General features: G+C 41.4%; 1 protein-coding gene across 2 annotated transcripts in view; it reads right to left on the bottom strand.

Annotated features, from left to right (window-relative positions):
• Positions 1-15,773, bottom strand: part of KCNQ4 (potassium voltage-gated channel subfamily Q member 4) — a 327,569-nt gene that overhangs the window by 72,076 nt on the left and 239,720 nt on the right. For both annotated transcript variants that reach the window (XM_075336124.1, XM_075336126.1), the window contains exons 4-5: positions 9,655-9,830; positions 4,430-4,555 (exon numbers count right to left, since the gene is read on the bottom strand). In XM_075336124.1, the coding sequence (XP_075192239.1) occupies positions 4,430-4,555; positions 9,655-9,830 (302 nt within the window). The remainder of the gene's footprint in view (positions 1-4,429; positions 4,556-9,654; positions 9,831-15,773) is intronic.

Genomic DNA, 15,773 nt, shown 5'->3' with positions numbered 1-15,773 from the left:
CTAATGGAAAAGGGAAGAATTAACTGTATACAAGGGCAAAATGAGTAATTGTAAGTACACAGTGCTATATAGTATGATGATATATAGTATGATATCATTATCTATGGCAAAAACAGCACGTACCTGCAAAAATGAAGTGACATGCTCATTCTTTTTGCTGCAGAAATTCTGCAGCAAAACCTGTAGGTGAAAAAAACGCAGTGTGCGCACACCATTTTTTTTTTACCCCAGGTTTTGCTGGGGAAGGACTGCAGAAAGGTTATGAACATTTTCTGCAGCAATTCATGCAGGAAAACCGCCGCAAATCCGTGGCAAAAACTGCAGCGTGCACACAGGGCCTAAAGCATAGATGTTTGCAGTAATTGATCTGGTCTGTTATTCATGCTGTTTGTTGTTCATGCAACATGAATCAGCTGACAGGTTATTTTCTAAAGTCTACAGTAAAACAATGAAAATATCTACGTTCACAGTATTTAGTTTTTTGATGTTTTAGTACAGGGGCGGGGAACCTTTTTACTGCCGGGGGCCATTTGGGAAATTCTACCACGCTTCGGGGGCCACAAAAAATTATCAACTTGAAAATGACCCGGCTATATTTGGTCAAACAATTAACTCACCCCTATACCCCTACTGTGGCAGCCGGAGCTGCTTCTCTTTGGTGCGGCTGTAATGTTTGCTTCTCACAACTGCTTTTCTAGGTCTGTCTTTGCCATATACTGCACACAGCCCCGACACACTGGCCATATAGTGCACACAGCCCCGACACACTGGCCATATACTGCACACAGCCCCGACACACGGGCCGTATATGTGGCTATATACAGTACACATGCAGAGGAGATACTGTATACTGTACTGTACACAGCACTCACGCCGTATACACAGCACACATGCCTTATACAGCACACACACACAAGCCATGCACAGCATTCAATGGTGTGTTTTTTCAAAATGGGCTTCTCTGTAGGACTTAAAAAATGCCAGAACATACACATGCACAAAACATTGATAAATTAAAAATGCCACCAAAAAACCTTTTAGGAACAATATCAAAAATGCTTGAAATTCATGACATTATTTACAAGCAATCAAAAAAGCTAGAGGTGGATCATAAATGTAGAAAACATGGTGAATAATACAGTGACAAGAAAAAAGTGTGCCAATGTTTTGACTTTTGACTTTCAGGCTCCATATCTCTACATCCATTACAGCTTTGAGTGTGAGACTACCTTCATTTTATAGACAATCATCTTGTCTATCTCCTACATAAATTTGACTTACAACAATGTAGCATATAATTAGTTATGCAGATTCTTGTCTTGTCACTGCATTGTTACTGTTTTGCTCCTGGTGTTCACATTTTTTTTCCTTCCTTATACTACAAATTACAACCTGTTATCACATTCTCCAATGGCTCAGTGTTTTATTATGTTTATTCCCAATTGAAAGGTCATTGTTTCAAATCGAGGAACAGCCATGAAGAAGATTTCCCAAAAAGAGAAAAACAGCATTATCCAGCTCATCTGTAGTGGTCTCCCGGCCAAGAAAATTGCCAAACTGCATCATATGAGAGCCATGACATTTGGAGGAATATGAAATAAAAGTCCTTCCATCCATTCAAAAGACAAGAGGTGGACATCCAGGGAAAATATCAGAGTCAACAAGTCTATCAGTTCTGGTGCGACAAACACGGCAGTGGAGGTGACTCGTATGCTTCATAATAGTGAGATCATACACATCCATGCAAGCACTATGCGAGCACATTACACAAATCTGGAATGGTTGCCCGAAAAAAGGTGAAGAAACCTCGACATCAATTTCATCATAAGAAGCGTCGGCTCAAGTTTGCAGAGAAGTACGAAAAGTGGACAATAAAAGATTGGAAATGGGTCATTTTAAGCAATGAGACAAAAGTCATTGGACTAAGGTCTGATGGGTGCAAATGGGTCTAAAAGAAACAAAGGGAAAAGGCGATAATGGATTGAGAAATTGAAGGAACTGTCAAGTTCGGTGGAAGAAGCCTAATGATATGGGGTGGTTTCACAGCCAAAGGCGTTGGATATATGACAAGGACTGATGGTGGTGTCAATGCTGAACTATATTTGAGTATCCTACAAGAAGAGTTACTTCTTACACTAAAGTACTATGGGCATAGACAACACAGTGTTCCCTCAGAATAATGACACGAAGCATAAGTCGAGATGGGCAAAGAAATGGTTCAATGACAATGAAGTAGAGGTTCTGGATTGGCCCCCACAGTCCCCAGACCTCAACCCAATTGAAAACATTTTGGATAGAGTGGAAGAAAAAGCTGTATACATACCCAAGTTAGTCGACTAGTATACACCAACATTGGGAACGTGTAGAAGAGACCTAGGATTAGATTTCGGTTCAGACATGCTTGAATCTGATCGAGAGCATGCCCAGAAGGATTCAAGTAAAATATATCTTTGTACCGTGTTAGCCAGTAGAGATAAAAAAATTGTTTAAAAGAACAGAGAGTCCTCAGTGGTTGATACCTTTTAATGGCTAACTGAAAAGATGGTAATAATTGCAAGCTTTCGAGACTACTCAGGTCTCTTCATCAGGCATGGTATAACACAAAATCTGAAGAGTCACATACTTATACACAACAGGACTTAGAATAGTGCAGTAAAAAAAAAAAAAAAAAAAAAAAAGAACAAGTTATATGAAACAGAACTATCTCTATGGCAGGGGGACAAGCTGTTCTAGCCATAAATACTGCTGCAGTTCAGTGTGAAAGTTTTATTGTCCTTTGATAAGGGTCTGGTCCAGGGCTGTGACACAGAAGGATTCAGGCAGTATTGAAAGCCAAAAGTGGATTTAAAAAATACTAACAAAATAATGAAAATTAAATTTTAGATTATTAAGAGCAAAACAGTAACATTGCAGTGACATAAAAGTAATCTGCATAACTAATCATATGCTAAATAGTTGCAAGTCAAATTTATGTATGAGATAGCCAAGATGATTGTCAATAAAATGAAGGTAGTCTCATGTTCAGAGCCTTAGTGAATGGTGAGATATGGAGCCTGAAAGTCAAAAGTTCAAAACATTGTTACCCTTTTTGCTCGTCACGATATTATTCACCCTGTTTTCTACATTTTTGATCCACCTCTAGTGTTTTTGATTGCTTGTAAATAATATCATGAATTTCAAGCATTTTTCATATTGTTCATAAAAGGTTTTTTGGTGGCATTTTTAATTTATCAATGTTTTGTGCATGTGTATGTCCTGGCATTTTTCAAGTCCTACAGAGAAGCCCATTTTGAAAAAGAAACCCACGAGAAAAAAACAGGCAGCATTTAAAAAAACACACCATTGACCACAAACTTCCTACTAAAACATCAAAAAACTCCATAAGGTTTCAGGCAGTGTTGAAAGCCAAAAGTGGATTTACAAAATACTAACAAAATAATGAAAATTAAATTTTAGATTATTAAGAGCAAAACAGTAACACTGCAGTGACATGAAAGTAATCTGCATAACTAATGATATGCTAAATAGTTGCAAGTCAAATTTATGTATGAGATAGCCAAGATGATTGTCTATAAAATGAAGGTAGTCTCATGTTCAGAGCCTTAGTGGATGGTGAGATATGGAGCCTGAAAGTCAAAAGTTCAAAAGATTGTTACTCTTTTTCCTGTCAGTGTACATCTCCTTTCTTGTATACTTTCCTGTATTTGGTTTAAAGGGAATCAGATTTGGTGACTACAAGCTGCGGCTACCACCAGTGAGCCCTTATATACAGCATTCTAGAATACATTCTGTCCTCCTTCTACCCAGCCCAGTGTGGATGAAGCGTCTACGTCATCCACACAGGTCGAAAGGGCAGATCAAAGTGCGCCTGTGTAGGACCTCAATGCCAACTACTGTGCATGACGTAGGACGTGTTATGCACATGGGCCCCAGAAGAAGGAGGACGGTGATCGCCGCAGAGAGGAGGTGCAGGATTGGAGAGAGGAAGCAATGGACCAGAGAGCAGCGACACCCATCGGACCAGACTGCCCCCTAGGTGAGTATTATAAAGTGTTTTTTATGTTCTACACAGCGGCCTAGGCTCTTATATACAGCATGTTAGAATGCTGCATATAAGAGCTCAGTAGTGGTGGCCGCAGCTTATAGTCCCCAAATATGGTGACTGGTTCCCTTTAATAAAACCTAAACCAAAAGCTGCATCATTATGACAAAGTGTCTGTATGTTCTCCCCGTGTTTGCGTGGGTTTCCTCGGGGTTCTTCTGTTTCCTCCGACACTCCAAAGACATACAGATAGGGACCTTAGATTGTGAGCTCCAATGGGGACACTGTTGCCAATGTATGTAAAGTGCTATGGAATTAATAGAGCTATATAAGTGAAAAAATATTATTATTACAGTCTTGTTGAAACAATAGCTGAAGAACACTTACCGTTCCCCACCAAAGAGAATCAGCATAGGTTGAAAATTCATTATTTGCATCTTTTTCAGCCAAGTATACCAGGAAGGAGGCAAAAATTAGCACCAGAAAACCAATGTACCATGCAGTGATCAGCTCCTATAATACAAGGGACACATACAAGAAAATTGTTTCACATTCTTCAGAAACTCATAAAACAAATGATTTAATAAACAGACAAACAAAAAGCCCCAGCATTTGGTAGTGTTAAAGGACAATGAAATCTACCCAACACAAACAATTTTTACTAACTCCATTTTCCTTCTGAAAACTTGACAGATTGCATTCTTCTTCATGGTCATTGTGTAGATGTGTTCATCTTCTGTAATAATTACTGAGGGTTCGCTCACATTTGTGTATAACTCTGAAGGCCCAATGTTATACAATGAAGCAGTGCTAACTAGTGTGTTTTTTTTATGCTGATCCGACATGAAAAAACAATTACTACATCCTGCGATTGGCAGCGTATCTGGGACGGCACATCCTCATACAAGTCTATGGCTGCGTGTGAAACATCAGACTGCACTGATGACATCCGAGTGCAGTCCAATATACGCTAAGATGGGCAAGGGAGAAGATGGATAAATTATTCTCTCCTTCTGCTCATCTTTGATCCAATTCTCGCATACAAGGGAATCGGAGCACTGTATAATGACACTTGGCTCACGCTCATAACAGTGTTTGAGCTGAGTGTCATTAGCATATCGCATTGGATGCTCACGCATGAGAGAATGATCAGCTGCTGTACGCTTGTGTGATACTTGCCTATAAGGGAACCTCTTATGTCAAAAACACTATTAAACTGCAGATAGGAGTTTAATCTGCAGGTTAATCGCATTCTAAAACTCCCAGGTCGTTACAGTGAAAGCCCATCTACCGGGAGGAAGAGAGGTTTATTTCTCCTGGCACCCTCGGGCTGTCTGTCTGCACCCCTGTTTCAGTCACCGCTTTGTACATAATGAAAGGCGGCTGTAACCACACCTCGGCACCGACAGCCAGCTCTGAATTTGTGCTGTCCCCTCATTTATCATGGGGGCCTGCTGCAACAACCTGTGGTGCATTTGTGTCATGACATGGTATTTCTAAAGCCTGCTTTACACGAGTCGATCTATTGTGCGATAGCACAAGCGAACGTACCCGCCCCCGTCGTTTCTGCGTCACGGGCAAATCGCTGCCCGTGGCGCACAAACTCGTTTAACCCCCATCACAAAGGACTTACCTTCCGGATGACCTCGCTGTGGGCGACGAACATCCTCTTCCTGAAGAGGGAAGGACGTTCGGCGTCACAGCGACGTCACACGGCAGCCGGCCAATAGAAGCGGAGGGGCGGAGATGAGCGGGATGTAAACATCCCACCCACCTCCTTCCTTCCATTAAGCCGACGGGTGCCGTGGGACGCAGGTAAGCTGAGTTCATCGTTCCCGGGGTGTCACACGGAGCAACGTGTGATGCCACGGAAACGATGAACAACCTGCACCCATGAAAATAAACGATATTATGAAAGTTAACGACGAGTACACGACTCACGATTTGTGAGCCATACTGCATCGCTCGGAGGTGTCACACGAGACAACGTCGTGCGCTATGCCGGATGTGCGTCACGAAAACCGTGACCCCGACGACATATCGCACGATATATCGTCTTGTGCAAAGCCCACATCAGTATAGCTGCCTTTTTCTTTTATGATGTTTTTTGTTTATGTCCTTTTTTTCTGTGAATTGTATATATAGTGAATAACATGAATAATTTGTTGAAGGGCCCTCTTTAAAAGGACTCTGTCAAAACAGAAATCCAGCAGATGAAAAGGGGCATTTAAATGACTGGCCCTGCCATGAAGCAATGACTGCCTGTACTTGGTGTAAAAGGGCTCTGTCTGCACAGAATGACTGTTCAAACCAAGCACAGGTGCTATTGCATCATGGCGGGGCTAATCATTTAAATATATCTTTCGAACTTCTGGTTTTCTATGTATCTCCTTCCTTCTCTGGCTCTATGAAGTCAGAACTGTCAATCTTAGAAGAGGGGAGGGTGGAGATGAGGGAAAACTAGCAGGTGAGAAAGTGAATTTAAATGATTGGCCCCGACATGATGCACGGGTGCCTGTACTTGGATTAAATGGACTATCAGCACAGAATGACTATATTCTAACCAAGTACAGGCGCTCATGCATTTTGGAGGTGCTAATTATATCTAAGGCTAAGACCCCACTTTGTGTTCACCTACTTGCAGTTCTAAACGCACGTTTTGGGCTTAATTGATTTGACCAAAGTTGCCTTTTTCAGAAATTCAGCGCTGAAAACGCATGTGTATTTACCGCGTTTTCGATGCGTTTTCAGAGCTATGTACATGCTTTTTCACCTGCGTTTGGAGAGATGCGTTTTGAACATCAAGACACTGCTAAATAAAGTTTAATAAAGTTTAATCTGTCAAACACAATGAAAAAAAGAGAAAAAAAAAGGAACACATAGATTTTTATAAATAATAAAGAAAATAGAAATATTGAATACAATTATAGCGGTAATATACTATTTATTGCAAAAATAGCAATAAATTATAATTTTTTAGTAATTTAATTGTCGGACTATGTGTGTGTGTAAAGGGACATATGAAATCATTATTTTAATGTTCCAAAAGCATGCATTTTGGTAGTCCAAAACGCATGTTTTCTGCACATAAAAAGCAGGTAAAACGCAGGAATCTTGGTTTTTGCCATTTCTCATTGACTTCAATGTTAGTAAAACACACCCAAAATGGCAAAAACAATTGACATGCTGCTTCTTTGAACGCATGGTTTTTGCCACAAAATATGCAAATTAAACGCAGCGTTTAGAAACGCAAAGTGCGGTCTAGAAATCCCCATTTTCCATAGACTTTGCTGTGAAATCAAAACGCATGCATTTTGGCATGAAAAAGGTGCAGTTCAAAACGGACCTAAAAAGCACCTGAAACGCAGGTGGAAACACAAAGTGCGGTCTTAGCCTAAATGTACTTCCCTCCTGCTTCCCTCCTACTGTTTTGAACAGTCATTCTGTGCCGAAAGAGTCCCTTGTGTCCCTTTAATTAAAGAAATAATGTAGGAAAGCCATTGTGACATACATGGAAATGTTCTTGGCCACAATTAGGGGCTACAATCCTGTTCTGATTAAATTCAATTGACACGGGTTTTGAGATTCTGATTGTACACTAAAATGTTTCCATTCACAAACAAGAAAGTAAGGGTCTTCAAAATGAAATGATGAATTATACCACTATTTCCCAAACTCCAGACTCAATGGTCCTCCACACTTTTTAGGATTTATTTAGTATTGCAGAGGTGATGGAATAATTATCAAGGGCATCAGAAAGCGCCATAGGCTTTCTCACCTGTGCAATACTAAGGAGATCCTGAAAACAGGATCTGTATGGGGGGCATTGGGACTGGAGTGAGGGAAATAGTGGATTACATAGAGATCAATCTCTATATAAATAAAACTAGAAAACACCTTTAGGAAATGTCCACATGTGTCACTTTTACAGTTATATTCTGCAGTCAAAAACATTCACTTTTGGTAGTAAATTTGCTGTATATATAATATATATATATGTATAGCCACAGTGTAGGCAGAATGGGTGGATGAATATATGGCCACAGTATAGAGAGAGGGTGGGGGAATGTATATATCTTCACAGTATGGGGAAAAAGGGTGGAGAGGGGGAATGTAGATTTGGCCACAGTATGGGAGAGAGGGTGACAGGGGAATACATAGTATTTGGAGAGAGGGGCAGGGGGAGTGCATACGAACACAGTAGGGTGATAAACCGAGCAGAATGAGTGCGAACACAATATGGAGAGCGAGGAGGGAATGTATGTATGCGATGAAAAAATGTGAGACGCCACAGAATAGAAACTATGTAGTGGGGGGATATGGAGAGGGGGCAGCATGGGGGGACAGTGTGTGGCCATAGCAAGGAGGGGTGTGTGATGAGAGGGCACAGTATAAAGGCTGAGCAGTATAGGGGGACACAGTGTAGAGGACAGTGTGAAGAAAGCGCTCAGCATGGAAAGATGGAAAGGAGAGGGCAATGTGGAAGGCATGTACCATTAAAGGGACATTACAATTGTTGTAAAATGTACTTATGATGATTCAGGTGATGTACTTCTGTATTGATGAGGATTTTGTTGCTGCGTTTCTGTACTGATGAGTTAATATGGATGTATTTCTGCACTGCTGGTGATTCTGGTGAGGAATTTCTGTACTGTTGGTGGTTGCAATGTTGTGTTTCTGTACTGATGGGGACTGTAATTATGTATTTTTTGTACCTCTGGTGGTTCTGGTAATGTATTCTTGTGCCATTATTAATTCTGATCCTGTATACAAGTAACAATTCATAACTTGTAAGATTATGTAATACATGACTATATTAACCCCTTCAAGATTTTTTAGCATTACACTTGTTTGATTCATATGCTTGTGTGACTATGGCCTTAAGGGTACTTTACATGCTGCGATATCGGTACCGATATCGCTAGCGAGCGTACCCGCCCCCGCCGGTTGTGCGTCACGGGCAAATCGCTGCCCGTTGCGCACAACATCGCTAACACCCGTCACACGGATTTACCTTCCCTGCGACGTTGCTCTGGCCGGCGATCCGCCTCCTTTCTAAGGGGGCGGTTTGTGCGGCGTCACAGCGACGTCACGCGGCAGCCGTCCAATAGCAGAGGAGGGGCGGAGATGAGTGGCCGGAACATGCCACCCACTTTCTTCCTTCCTCATTGCCGGTGGACGCAGGTAAGGAGATGTTCGTCGTTCCTGCGGTGTCACACACAGCGATGTGTGCTGCCGCAGGAACGACGAACAACATCGTACCTGCAGCAGCAACGATATTTGGGAAAGGAGCGACGTGTCAACGAGCAGCAATTTTTCACGTTTTTGCGCTCGTTGATCTTCGCTCCTTGGTGTCACATTCTGCGATGTCGCTAACGGCACCGGATGTGTGTCACTAACGACGTGACCCCGACGATATATTGTTAGCAATGTCGCAGCGTGTAAAGCACCCTTTAGTGTCAGCAAATCAAAAGATTTAACTAACCAACTGCACTAGAAACCAAAGCTCAGATACTATAAGACTTTACTTTTTTCTATATGTCTATCTAAGATAATTTATATTAGCATATTGCTACTTCTACAATATTACTTTCTATGTACAAGATACTTACCTTACTGTGCGCATAGACCACTGAGCCCAACAATTTCCAGGTACCTCCCCTTCGGTCCATACGCACCATACGCAAGATCTGCAGAAATCTCATACTGCGCAGGGCTGAAGTTGCAAAGATGTTACCTTGTGTCCCAGCTGCGATTACTGCCAGTGATGCTATTAAGACTATAAAATCTACAATTTGGAGAAAAAAAAGATCAGTTTCAATATCTAACACCACATGAGAAACACACAATTTCCTAAACAATATTAAAGTACTTTTCACAGTAGACAACAAATCACTGAAACGGTTCCCAGTCTAGTACAACATATCTGCTGTTTTTCTACTATGCCTGAAAACAAAAAACACATTTTCCACAGGTGTATGGTTGGTCAGCATCAGTTATGCATGTTAATATCACAAAAAGTTGCAGACAGGAGGAATAGCAGAGTACAAACATTGCAGAATTTTTACCAAGCTTTGCAGGGGGTCTTGCTGTTGCAACTTCATTTCAGATGCTAAATGCTGGCACATGAACAAAGTTGCCACGAACAAAGTTCATTGTAAAGTTGATTTTAATCAGTAGATATTGGAATACTAATAATTTCAACAATTGGATGTTAAAAAAATGTTCCTGTGCTGAGATAATCTTATATATGTGTCCCTGCTATTTACTGTGTAATAGCTGTGTCTGACCGTACAGGGACATGGTCTGAGTCTCATCATACCACAGCTCCTGGGCAGGTGAGGGTGCAAGAGAGTATATTATAGCACAATGTCTGTATACTCTTTACTTCCTCCACAGCCCTGTGGTATGATCAGACCATGGCCCTGAACGGTCAGACACGGCCATTACACAGTACATAGCAGGGGTACATACTGTAGATAAGATTATATTTTTTTAAAACACATCCAATTGTGAAAACTATTATTATTCCAATCATTGATTAAAATTAACTTTGTTTGTGGGGAAAACCCCTTTCAATGAAACACACCAGCAACAATGACATGATCAAGGTTGCAGTACTGTATGGTGTTATTTAGCTACCCTGGCTCAGCGTCATAGTTCGCTTTACATTGTTTGGTAACTATGTCCTAACCTAGATTTTTAGCATGAATGATCATAGCGTGCTGTCTGATGAAGGGTCATGTGAGTTGAAGTGAAAAACTCTAGTAAGAGCACCTGAAATATGCCACGTGGCAGTAAGACACTCTGCTTACACTTTCTTGCTTCACTTTATTCTCTGTCAGCTTCAAAAAATAGAATTATGGGACAACAGATTTCTGCATTACTGAGGCCTTGTCATTTAATTTGTTAATGCTTATTCTTATAAAGCTTTATAGATATAGGACGGGTGTCAGAGTTATGGCTCCTACTCATAGTTAGCTAATGAGGAAACCTCAGGGACAAAAAACAGGCAGGCACAGAGATACCACATCAAATGGCACAGTTCACAGGACTGGCACCTACACAGTGCATTTTACCTTCATGCATCATATATGAAAATCTCAACTGTAACTTTCCATTAAATATGTATGTCTTTACTAACACCTGCAGATTAAATAGGTCACACACAAATGTAAAATAAAGTATTCCCAGTTGGCTTCTCTGCAGATTTGCTGCATTAGCCACATAGCTGGTCACAGGGATATTGTGTTTTCTTATGCTTGGATCAACTAAAAGGAATGGAGGTTGTTAGTTATAGATGACCTTTCAATGGATTTTTTCAATTAAACTCGGTACCTCCTCCAATTGGTGCTGTAGTGCAGAATCTGGAATAGCTTTTCTTTCATGTCCCTATGTTATAAAGTTATACCCTCTGATCAAAAAGGTGCAAATTTTCCCTTTAATCAACTGGGTGTACACAATAGATCTCTGGGGCAGCAGCTGAGTTTTGGTTGGTGAGCATTAGATGTGAAAAGGAAAATGCCCAGAGATGTTTTGTGGAATACGTCCATTTGGATGAAGAGACGTGAACAGTGCAGCTCTTCCTCTTCTGGTCTATTCTGTCAACATGGTGTCACTGCCAACATCATGCTGATTGACAGCTGTCTACCCACTGCCTAACTGCAGGGAGCTAGCTGTCAAACAGCATGACATCGGCAGTGACATCCCATCGATAAAGCAGAGCAGAAGAGAAGAAGCTGCTCTGACAACAAGACATCACTGAAGGCCAAAGAATTGCTTGTAGGAGAGTGGTCCATGATTGCTCTGAGCCAGGAGAGATCGGCCTGCAAGCTATTAGTCCTATAGGGAAAAATAAGCAAAGCTCACCTGACCATAAATATATATTGTGAAAAGTTTGGCCAGGACTACTATACTATACATGCAGACATCACACTACCATATACTTAAAGGGAACCTGTCAGGTCCCTTATGCGTTCTAACCTACAAGCAGGGTGATGTGTGGCCTAAAAACCCCTTCCTACCCATCCCTGTGTTATAATATTGTGTAATAGGAATGTATAAAAAACAATGTTTTATTACTTATGTGTTCCCTATGTAAATAAGAAGAGGGGCTAGTCCCCTGGGCGTTGCATCGGCCCGTGGGCGTTTGCATGCTTTCTGTGGTATCATGCCCCGAGGGCGTTTGCATGCTTTCTGTGGTACATGCCCCTGTGGGCGTGATACCATGGATTTACATGAGCAACATCACCGTCGCTCCTTGAGATCCCGCATGTCCGCGCTTGCCATTCCCGCAGCTTTGTTATCCATGTGCTTGCTTGTCGGCTTCAGATGTGCACTGCGCTTGCTCAGAAGACTCCTGCGGTTCCAACCATGCGCAGAGCGCGTCTGAAGCCGAGAGTCAAGCACCCGGATAACAAGGCTGCAGGAATAGTAATTGCGCACGCGCCCGATCTTTAGGAGCTGACGGTGATGTTGCTCATGTAAATCCATGGTATCATGCCGACAGGGGCGTGATACTACAGAAAGCATGTAAACGCCCACGGGGAAATGCAACGCCCAGGGGGCTAGAGCCTCTGATCATTTACATAGGGAATAAAAACGTATTTTTATCCATTCATATTACACAATATTACAACACAGCGATGGGTAGGAAGGGGTTACTACTAGGCCACACATCACCCTGCTTGTGGGTTAGAACGCATAAGGGACCTGACAGGTTCCCTTTAATTCGGTTATAATCAAACTATATTTTAATTTATTGTACATCATATATTCATACATTACATACATAATTTCCATACAAAACATGTATTCCCCTCTTATGTACAAATAAGGTACACATGATTGTTTGCACAGTGGAAATGAATATAGAACTTATTGGCGATTTCGGTAGAAATAGTTCCCGTGCAGGACTTCAGATAATACATAAATGTTTAATGTTCGTCTAGACTATTTATCAAAGCCATAAAATTGTAGATTGCAGCAAGTTAAGTCTATTCATCCCATACAAATATTGACTGCACGCTGTAGAAAAGGACAGAGTCAATGGATGTGAAAAGATTTCAGTTGTTCAGTTCACCACATCGCTTACCATGCCAAACGCAATAAACTAAAAATGCTGCCTTCAGCATATTTAATGTGTTGTGTGAGACCATGTGAATAGCCCTTTGGGGACAAATGATCCCTATTTCATCGCGCACATCACGGCGAAGTAAAAAGAACTAAATACGATGCACCTTTCTGACCTGAAGAAAATGTGTTTTTGTATTAAGCCTTTTATTGATTATGCAAGTCAATTCCATACATAATTCATAGTCATTTTTATGTTTTCCAAACAGTAGAACGGTGCACACAGGAGCTAAGTTACTAAGGGCTAAATCTGCAGATACCAAAACTTCACTCAATTCTTGTGTAAAATGCTCATGTTCACTTCCAAAGTCTTTAGATTGTTGCAGTCTCTTTTGAATCCCATTTGAACTCAAATGCCAAAAACATACCAACTATAGTTCTCTAATGTTCCCCTATAGATAGAGCTGGTGCTGCTAATTAGTCAGATTAGGCCTCCATGGCATGACAGCACTCTTGTAAAACCAGGATCTGAATCCTGTATCCCGTATGTTACAGAACACTTTAGCACTGCTTTACCTATTTTATGTGGCCATTACGCTTATAAGGAGTCAAAGACGTGAGAAAATGTATTATATATGGCCACATAGAGGGTCACTATTACTGTTGTGGCACAAAAGGGGGCATTATTTACACTGTTATACAAGCTGTACACTACTTTACATTGTATCAAAGTGTCATATCTTCAGTGTTGGGCCATGAAAAGATAGAATAAATATTTACAAAAATGTGAGGGGTGTACTCACTTTTGTGATATACTGTATGTATAATAAGAAGAAATTACAAAGGGGAAAAAAGTATTGAACACATGAAGAAAGAGAAGTGCAAAAAAAACATGGAAAGTCATGACATCAGCTGAAATCTATCAGTAATTAATAAGCAATAATGCCACTTGATGAAAAATATCAACTGGTTCAAGTGATGGCTCATAAAAAGGTGTTACATTACCAAGGTGCCACACAAGAAACATCTCATGATGGGTAAAACCACTGAGCTGTATCAAGACCTTTGCATCCATATTGTAGCAAAATATATTGAAGGGATTTGTTACAGACAAATTTCTAAACTATTCAAGGCTACAGTTAGCACTGTTGAGGCCATGATCCAGAAGTAAAAAGAGCATATCATCACCATAAACCGGCAATGACCTGGTGCTCCCCGCAGGATTTCAGACAGAGGAGTGTTGTCCAAGACCCAAGAACCACCTGCTGTGAGCTACAGAAAGACCTGGAATCAGCAGCTACAATTGTATGGATGCTGTAAAACACACCATGTTTGGAGACCAAAAGGCACTGCATACCAAACCAAAAACCACAGACTAAGGCTAGGTTCGCACACTGCGTCTTTTTGACGCTGCGTTTTTGGCCGCTAAAAACGCACCTGCGTCGAAAAAACGCATGCGTTTTTGCCGCGATTTGGTGCGTTTTTGGCTGCGTTTTGCTGCGCTTTTGATCTGCGTTTTTCCAATGCATTGCATGGGGGGAAAACGCAGAAAAACGCAGGAAAGAACTGACATGTCCATTTTTTTTTTAATTCAAAAACGCAGGTAAAAAAAACAGATGTGTGCAGACAGCAAAAATGAAAACTCATAGACTTTGCTGGGGAAGCAAAGTCCTGCAGTATTGAGGCCAAAAACGCACCCGAAAAACGCGCAAAAACGCCGCGAAAAACGCACTGTGCGCACATAGCCTAACAGTGAAGTTTGGAGGTGGGAACATCATGGTGTAGGGCTATTTTTCAGCATACAACACTGGCAAACTTAAATAAATGAAGGAAGGATGAATGGAGAAATGTACCAAGAAATTCTTGGTAGAAATCTACTGCCATGTACCAGGATGATGAACATGCAACGAGAGTGAACATTTCAGCACGAAAATGATCCTAAACACACCGCCAAGGAAACGCTCAATTGGTTTCAAAGAAAATAAAGCTGCTAGAATGGCCCAGCCAATCACCTGACCTTAGGTTCTAGAAGCGTAAAGAGCTATTATTTCTCCTGGTACAAAACCAAAATAATTCCTTGAGCTAAATTACTTATTTATTACTAGAAGGTGGCCCGATTCTACGCATCGGGTATTCTAGAATTTACGTATTGTGTAGTTCATGTATGATTTTTGTTATATATATATATATATATATATATATATATATATATATAGATGTTGTTGTGTGTAGTTACCAAGTGTTTGTGTAGGGGCTGTACATGTTCTGGGTGTTGTCTGGGTGTGACGGGGGGTGAGAGCGGTGTTGTATGTGTGTTGCGTTGTTTGTGTGTTGCGCGGTTTGTGTGTGTGTGGTGTGTTTTGGGGGGAGGTATGTTTTGTGCAATGTGTGTGTTGTGCGGTATGTGCGTATATTTGTGTGTGCCGCGGTGTTTGTGTGTTGGGTGCTGTGTGTGCGCAGCGTTGTCTGTGTGTGTGGGTGTCTGTGTAGGGCAGTTGTTTGTGGTTCCCAGTGTGTGTGTGTGTGTGTGTGATGTGTGGTGTGTGGTGTGTTGTGCAGTGCGCGCGCGCGTGTGTGTGTGTGTTTTGGGGGGAGGTGCGCACTCCCAAACGTGCTCCATCCCCCATGCAGCGCACTCCCCATCGTGCTCCATCCCCCA

The sequence above is a fragment of the Anomaloglossus baeobatrachus genome, chromosome 2, assembly GCF_048569485.1.
Source record: "Anomaloglossus baeobatrachus isolate aAnoBae1 chromosome 2, aAnoBae1.hap1, whole genome shotgun sequence".
In the NCBI taxonomy this organism is placed as follows: Eukaryota; Metazoa; Chordata; class Amphibia; order Anura; family Aromobatidae; genus Anomaloglossus; species Anomaloglossus baeobatrachus.
Note: the sequence above shows the minus strand (reverse complement) of the source record. Positions and strands in the feature narration are given on the sequence as shown.